The following is an 8,744-nucleotide window of genomic DNA, read 5'->3' as shown; positions in this document are numbered from 1 at the left end:
CAGTATGTACATTACAATTCGTTACTTCTTTACGTAAAGTATAGAATATATGAACCCCAACACCTTGTTACGGCTTAAAAATTTTATTATTACTATTTATAATAAAAGACAAATGGAATTTATCAAAAATATTTTTTGATGTAATAGATAGTTTTGGAGATGTTGCTGAAAAAAGATTTTAGCCATAAAATTTTCAAGAGATGTTTTATCGCTTAAACTTAAGATTGGGCATGTATAAAAAATGCAAATATGTTCCTTCAATTTTGATGCTTAATAACATATTTCAAGGGAATACATAGGCATCGGATATTTGGATAATGTAAGATCATATTGAATTTGTGCGATTGATTGGTTCATGGAAATAGTATTATTTTGGTATTTGAATAAGAGTATATTTGTTATTACATGTATAAGAATTATTACATATATAAGAAAAAATAAAAACTTATATACAGGGTGAATTATTTATAATGTTAATGGCAAATATCTCATAAAATATGTATCCTATAAAAAAAATGTTTTAGACAAAATTTGTTTGGAATTAAAGAAGGCACAAGATGACATTATTTTACCATACGTGGTACCACTATAGGTCAAACAAAGGTTAATTTAGTTTTTTTAATGAAACCTTCATTTTTTATTGTTTTATATAAAAATAGAGATAAAAAGAAAGTAAATATACAGAAAAACTTACACAGCACGAATATTGATCTTGACATGTTATAGCGTAACCGACGTTTTGTTCCCCGGAAAAAATCTCCCGGAAATCAGTTCCCGGAAAAAATCTCTCCGGAAAAAATCTCCCCATCAAAAAATCTCCCCCGGAAAAAATCTCCCCCGGAAAATATCTCCCCCGGAAAAAATCTCCCCCGGAAAATATCTCCCCCGGAAAAAATTTCCGTGCCCAGCAAAAACCGAGGTGCCACATGGGTTTACAACTTTCCACGTGTGAAAAGCCCACGCACGTACTTTGCAAGGCACACTATGTGTATAGTTTAATGATAGTGGAGCCCCCCGCAGGGGGGCGGAACCTACTGCCTCCACGCATACACTGTCCACGCGAAACGAGGTTCACGCACACCCCCTTGTGCTTTCGGGGGAGATGCGGTAGTCCCGAAATAGTTCACGCATACACTTTCCACGCGAACCGAGGTTCACGCACACCCTCCCGTGCTTTCAGGGGAGGTGCGGTAGTCCCGAAATAGTTCACGCATACACTTTCCACGGCCACTAACGACGATGATGCTTCCTTGCTTGTCACCGCTTTCTTCGTAATTTTGCAACAACGCGCTTTGTCTCAACTGCTGCAGCGTTAGGAGTGTGAGTTGTGTGCTCAGTTGTGTGAAATACAGTAGTACTGAAATTTTGGATGGGGAGATTTTTTCCGGGGGAGATTTTTTCCGGGAGAGATTTCTTCCGGGGGAGATTTTTTCCGGGGGAGATTTTTTCCGGGGAGATTTTCCCGGGAACTTATTTCCGGGGAGGATTTTTCCGGGGAGATTTCTTCCTAGAACCATGTTATAGAGAGTATGTTATAGAGAGTTAATTCTTGAATAAAACTTTGAATCAAGCGGCAGTCTCTTATAGTTCCTGATGAGATATTTCAAATTAAAGATATATGACTAAAAATAGGAACAAGATAAAATTGATAAAAATGGTGAAACTGAGGAATGACTGACAATGAGAGTAACATTGGGAAAGACATATGGGGCTTTGTCCCTTCTCTGCCCAAGCATTTATTTAAATATACAAAGATCTTTCTCATCGTCTAATTAATCACTTACCCATACAGCATATAAACGTTGAATAAAAATCTCAAAAACATTGCATTGTTACATTTGCAATATTGCACTAACGTTGCGAAATGTAGATTCAACGTTGAAAAGATATTGCATAAACGTTTAATATCCGCTGAATTGCAATGTCTTGTAGACGTTATAATTCAACATTCAGAAAACATTGCTCGATGATCGAACGGGCTAGTATAGTGATCCTCTGACTCTGACGCTTCCTTCTTGTTTATACTTGTGTATAACATATCTTTTTAGTGTTCAAAAATCTTGTAATAATATATATTAACTGGCCAACATTAAAAACAATGCAACAACAATTAAATTGTTAAATAAATATTGATTAACATTGACCGCGTTTAGCAAAATGTGTTGTTTTTACAACTGTTTTCTAAGCTCACAAGATTGGATTTAAATTATTCCTCTAGATTCTAGAGGAATAATTTAGATCTTAAAAGAAGCACCGGGTCCAAAGACTCGCGGATATCGCGATTTTGCTTCGTCAGAAGTCTGCTTATATTCGCCTCTAACTCAAATATTTATAAGTTGGTCTTGTTTTAATGTTGTATCAACATAAAGAATTGTAGAAAAATCAACATAGATTCAACGTCAGAAAGATATTTATATTTCAACATTCAACATTGCAACGTCTCAGCAATGTTGTTTGTGCTGTATGGGTTAGTAAGCCGAGAGATTCAAGCAATATTTCAAATACAAACCAATGTAAGTATAGGGGCCTTTGCTAATTTTCTATTTTAGTTTTAGTATACGATAGACTCAATGCATTTTGCAATACGTTTCCTAAAACTCCATTCAGTGTTTTGCACAGTTTGTGAAGTAATAGAAGCGCAAGCACCAACAATACGCTATCGCATATTCGGAGCTGTTGTAGGTATAATAGCATATTTTTTTAACTAATCCGCGGACACAAAAATCTATAGATATAAGGACATAAAGGATATGTCACTTAATCTACTTATTCGCCGGATTTCACGTCTCCAGATTTGTATTGAAATTAATAGCCATCACTTTGAACATTTGATAGACTAAACATTTTTTTCAGTAATTATTTAGTTTAGGGGAGCAACCTTCTGCGACTTTGACATTGACATATATTATAGAGAGCACTTTTCTGAGTAACCTTCCAAAAGTTTTAGCCGTCGCTCGTTATTTATTAAAAAGTTATTAACAAATATAACTGAGTAACAGTTTCTATCAGTACTAAGGGAAATAATTTGCTGATATGTGTGTATATTGTATAGAGAGTACATATGTAGGCGGGGGTGGTTTGCGTAGAAAGTTGAAAACCCAAACCGTAAAATGATAGACCTCATTTCGCCCTGTAAACAAGGGTAGGGTGGAGTGTGGATCTTGCTTCGCGTGGAAAATTGAAAACCTAAACCGAACAATGATAGACCTCGTTTTGCCCTGTAAACAAGGGTAGGGTGGAGTGGATCTCACTTTGCGTGGTTCTCTGAACAGCATTGTACGGTTCGGGTTTTTAACTTTTACGCGGACCGAGATCCATTCCTCCCACTTCTGCTCCAGGGAAAAGGACGTAGCTCCTCCCCAGCCTACATATGTACTATCTATACATACATATCAACAAATTACTTCCTTTAGCACTGACACAAACTGTTATATTTCTTAAACTTTTTTGTTAATGACTTTTTAATAAATAATGAGCGACGGCTAAAACTTTTAGGTGACTCAGAAGAGTGCCCTCTATAATATATGTTATATGTCAAGATTAAGGTCGCAGGAGGTTGCTCCCCTAAAATAAATAATTACCTTTTTTTTATTAGGTAGAAAATTCTTTATTTTTTAAAATTTATTGTTGTTGATAAAAATACTTGTGTAAAGCAATACAAATTATTATGACCGATAAAAAGCTTATCTTTAGAAATAATTACTCTTGCTTTCATTATTATTAAATATTTTTGAATCAAGGAATAAATTATTTAAGAATATTTTTATTGTTACTCAGAAATCTTTTTAATAATTAGTAATTTCATAGATACTTATAAAAACAAAGGAGAGGGTATAAAAATCGCCATATTTTGCCCTCAACGGGAACTTGTATAACATGCTTTGCTACCTTATTTGAGGTTGAAAGAAGAAGAAAATTATATTCTTTTTACCAGGAAACTGCGAGAAATATTTTAGAACCAATAATTAATGTCTTTAAAATGTGTGTCAACACGAGCGCATGCACCATTGCTCATATACATATATCAAATTGTATGTACATATACCAAAAGTTCCGGAACGGCCGATCATCTCAGAAAGTATTGGTTTATGAGAAAAATGTTTCAAATAAAAGTTGGAAAATTCAAAGGGGGCCAATAGATGATCTTATTAGATTTTAGGTTCGGGGCCCAGTAGTGTAGACATGAAAGCTCCAAGGAGATGTCTACATAAATATTTAAAAAAGTTAAGGTACTATTGCAACAGCATATTCTTGAGACCAAATTAAGTCAAAAAGTCCTATACCACTTTTCCCTCTGACAAATAAGTATCAAAAGATATCGTAAGCTAAATATTGAAAAAGTTACCAAGTTTTCCTTGAATATCTAAAAAAGTATTAAGCAAATAAAAAAATGTTTTAAACAAAAGTTGTTCAAATTAATTAGGAAAAAAGGACGATACAATAAAAAATAGGGAATTTTATTTGTTCAGGAGCGATCTCGCCAAGATCGCCTGTGATGCCGGGTCGCTCAGACTTGAGCGCGGAGCGGGTGTGACTCGGAGGATTCCCGTGGGTAGTCGGGAGCAGGAAACAAATGCGAGAGTAATGCCACATTTAATGTCTAATAGAACGACACAGGGAGGAGAGAGCGATGGTGACCCTCGGTTTCTCAGAGTCTTGAGAATACTTTGCGCTTCGCTGTTATTGAAGGCATCGATCGGCGTCTGGCACCGATTTGAGGGCTGTGCGTCGTCGGTTTCACTCTCCTCCACAATTACAAAAATTCGGTTCGGATTGAGAATTCTGAACGAGCGAGTAACGAAGCGAGCGAGATATGAAGTCGACTGTGTTCTGTGCCTCGTTACGAGCGACTGACTCTCCTGAAGGTACGCGTATTTTCGGGGGGTATTTATTTTGCTTGCGTTGTTGCTCGCTCGTTCGATGAATGTGCACGCAGCGGGCGCGTGATCTAGCAATACGCTCGAATTTCCGTTTAAACTTCGAACATTATTTAAAAAATTTGACTTGAACCTTACTGGGTCCAACACGAGCCCTGGACCCAAAATCTAATAAGATCATGTATTGGCCTCCTTTGAATCCTCCAACTCTTATTTGAAACATTTTTCCCATAAACCAATACTTTCTGAGATGATTGGCCGTTCCGGAACTTTTGGTACACACGGTATGATAAGTGTATATGAGCAATGGTGCACGCGCTCGTGTTGTATGTACATGCATTTCAATACAATTTTGTGATGTAAAATTCATTAAATCAAAATGTATGTTTGTTAAACCGCTCAAACACAACTATTTTGACACACATTTTAAAGACATTTATTATTGCTTCTAAAATATTTCCCATAGTTTTCTGGTAAAAAGAATTGACTTTTTCAAAAAAGGTAAAAAAAAGGCGCCAAGTACACGCGCAATGTATGTTGTAAATCCAAAAATCCTAAATAGTAGTAGCTTAATTTTTCCCTAACAAAATAATTCACAAAATTGCGTTACCTAACTCAAATAAGTGATATGTATTTCAAAAAAAATGTGAAATTTTTACATTGCGCCAATTGCAAAGAGAATGTGTTGTGACGTTGCGGCTCGCCGCACCGTCATATTGCTTTGAAAAATAACTGTTGTGTAACTATTTTTAAAAAGTAAAACTCAAGTGATACGTATATTTTTGTATTCTCATTCAAGAGTTTTCCCATTCCAACTCAAGCTTTAATTCTTTTTAACAAAATTATAATATTACAAAGAATCATTTTAATCAAAGAATTAAAAAGATAACAGTACAAAATAAAAAAAAATTAATTAAAATAAAATAAATAAATTTTTCTTGTAAAAAAACTTGGCGCTGCTCCCTTCTTTCTTTGTTTAAAGTCGATTATCTCGAAAAATTTGCATTATTAAAAAAAATGTTGCAAATAAAAAGTATTTGTTTTTATCTCAATTTTTATATAAAATAATAAAAAATGGGGTTTTTATTTAAAAAATTAAGTAGACCTTCGTTTGACAGTAGCGCCACCTATGATGAAACGGATAGTGCCATCTTGTGTCTCTTTTGATTTAAAACATTTTTTTTAATAAGATATTTTATGAGATATTTTTCATTAACATTATAATTGGTTTAATATGTATAAAATGAAATATCTGTCCTGTCATCATCATTTATCACAATTTTTTGAATAAATAAGTGAGTGTGAGAGAGAATCTTTGATAGAATAAAAGCGGATTAGAAAGATATTAATTTAAAACATGATTATTATTCAATAGGATGGATTGGAGTCCTTTGACAAGACACACAATTTGGGGACTTACTATAGGTGGTTTCGTACATTGGCTACAAATCACCGCCATTAATCAAAATATGATTCAACGATATTTATCTCTTCCTACTTTGCAATCAGCTAAAAGGTATATGTTAATGATATAAACACTTTTATAAAAACAATAATACATTTTCTACAAAAAGTGAGAAAGAGAATGAATAATATAAAAGAAGTGCGGGTAATGTGAAATAGTGGGTTAATAGCCCGGGAAAAAAGAATTAGATCTACCGAGATATGACCAGATCTGGTTCATCAGATCTGGCCAGATATAATTTGATCTGCAAATTGTCTCTATCTGACCAGATCTGAACAAATATAACCAGATCTGACCAGATATAATTTGATCTGCCAAGATATAATTATTATTTACCGAATGTATTCAGATCTGCTCAGATATAATTAAAAATTATGAAGTGATGTAAAATGTTATAAAACCATAAATATCGATTTAATTCGAAATTGTGTGCCACTTTATTATAAGCGTGCGATACAACTGATGATATAAGTTGTACCGTACACCTTGATTTATATACCGTTCTTATACTATTGTTTGTCATATTTTAAATACGAGAAATAGATCTCATCGAATGCTATCTATCGGATGATCCGACATTTGCACAGGGTATAACAAAAAGTTCGGGATACTGAATTATTTCGGAAAGATAATGTTTTCGGAAGAAATGTTTTATTATACAAAACTTGTAGGGTACCAAGTTTTATCCATTATGTGGTGATATTGATTTAACCTTGAACGATCTTGAGAAAGTCACATCAAGGTCACATTGAGTTCTTTAAACGGGGACCTCTATTTTTTATGTCATATTCTTGTAACCCTTGTTGAGATATTTTCAAAACACTAAGATAAAGCTCTCTTTCGTTAAGAATTTCCTGAAATATTTTAAATTTCGTCATGACATTTTTAATATAAAATATGAGATATCTCATAAAGTATTTACTTTTCGATAACTTTACCTTCATACTTTTATACATAAAATAATGAAAGGAATCAAATAATAATGTTAATTTTTATTAATCTTTACATTTACAATTTTGCAAAATTGAATGCGTCTACAAAATGCAATCAAATTTTTTAAAATAATTTTTTCCGTTTTTTTTTTAACAACAATCGATTCCCGATCTTTTTGTTACACCCTGTATAACCAGTAAATAATTATTATTAATTAAAGTAAAAAATGTAAAGTCTCTAATATTCTTGTTCGAGTTGGTAATTATTTATGCAAGTCTCCAAATAACTTTAATAAAATTTTTAATGTAATCTAGCTATTAAATAATAATCAAACTGAGAATTTTTTTTACTTTTGTTTATCCATTATTTATAAGCTTACAACGTGTACGAAATAACTTATATTTCTGTGATTGTTTTTTGTATTTTAGATATAAGGCAAATTGATAAAAATGCTTTTATAACAAATAACTAACATTTTTTTTAAATAAAAAATACTTGTTTTCTGCAAATTATATTTTTATTATAAATAATTTTTATATAATTATATCAAAGATATTTAATTGAATATCTTTAATTTGCTATGTATCTATAAATAAATTCATATTTATATATTTTAATATCATATTAGACGAACATCGAACATTTAATTTGTTATAGTTAAACATGGTCAGATATCGTCAGACCTGAACAGTTTTCGATTAAACACAACCTCAGTTCGATTTATATCTGGACAGATATGGTCAGATGTAATGTATTTCGGATCGCATTCGAGTATATAGATATGGTTATATCTAAACAGATACAATCAGATCTGGACTGTTTCGATAAAATTCAATCACAGATATGGTTCGACCTGAGCAGATATGATCCGATTTGAGTAGATATGGTCCGAGCCGTCGAAGACCAAATTACACCTCATATATAGTTATATGAACATATATGACCAAATCTGCGTAGACAATATAATTTGATCTAGTCAGATCTAATCCTTTTTTCCCGGGAGGAACTACTATATGATATCTAGTCAATAATGGCTGCATTCTGATATTCACTGTGAGTATTGAAAATCTATATTTTACGTCACGTATAGATTTTCAATACTGATAATTGCTGATTGTAAATATTAGAATGCAGCCTAAGTGTTGTAACCACTAAATAATATATTGTACACCAATAAGGGGCGAAAGTAGCGTTTTTCAGACGAGTGTGAAGTTTGTCGCCCGAGTCGAAGGCGAGGGCGGCAAATCTCACGAGTCTGAAAAAGCTCTCGACCCGAGGTGCACACGATATTTTTCACAACACCTCTTTACGGAAATGTTCGACTTTTGAATGTTAGAGTGTATGCGTTTGATGTTCCATTCATACAGTTTATACGCGCGTGTAGTTAAATAGAAAGAGAAAAAGAGAGTAATGTGGGGTCCAGAGACGAAGCGAAAAATATTAATGTTCCAACGATAGCTGTGTTTTAA

General features: G+C 33.2%; 1 protein-coding gene across 2 annotated transcripts in view; it reads left to right on the top strand.

Annotated features, from left to right (window-relative positions):
• Positions 1–6,232: 6,232 nt before the first annotated feature.
• LOC112466152 (sodium-coupled monocarboxylate transporter 1-like) overlaps positions 6,233–8,744 on the top strand; it is an 81,083-nt gene continuing 78,571 nt past the window's right edge. Inside the window, exon 1 of one of the 2 annotated variants that reach the window (XM_025034085.1) lies at positions 6,233–6,393. In XM_025034085.1, coding sequence (XP_024889853.1) covers positions 6,254–6,393 — 140 coding nt within the window. In that variant the 5' untranslated portion in view covers positions 6,233–6,253. The remainder of the gene's footprint in view (positions 6,394–8,744) is intronic. The other variant, XM_025034084.1, reaches the window with a different exon arrangement.

Source organism: Temnothorax curvispinosus, unplaced genomic scaffold (genome assembly GCF_003070985.1).
Source record: "Temnothorax curvispinosus isolate PA1 unplaced genomic scaffold, ASM307098v1 QBEX01015926.1, whole genome shotgun sequence".
In the NCBI taxonomy this organism is placed as follows: Eukaryota; Metazoa; Arthropoda; class Insecta; order Hymenoptera; family Formicidae; genus Temnothorax; species Temnothorax curvispinosus.
This window is presented reverse-complemented; position numbering and strand designations above follow the sequence as displayed.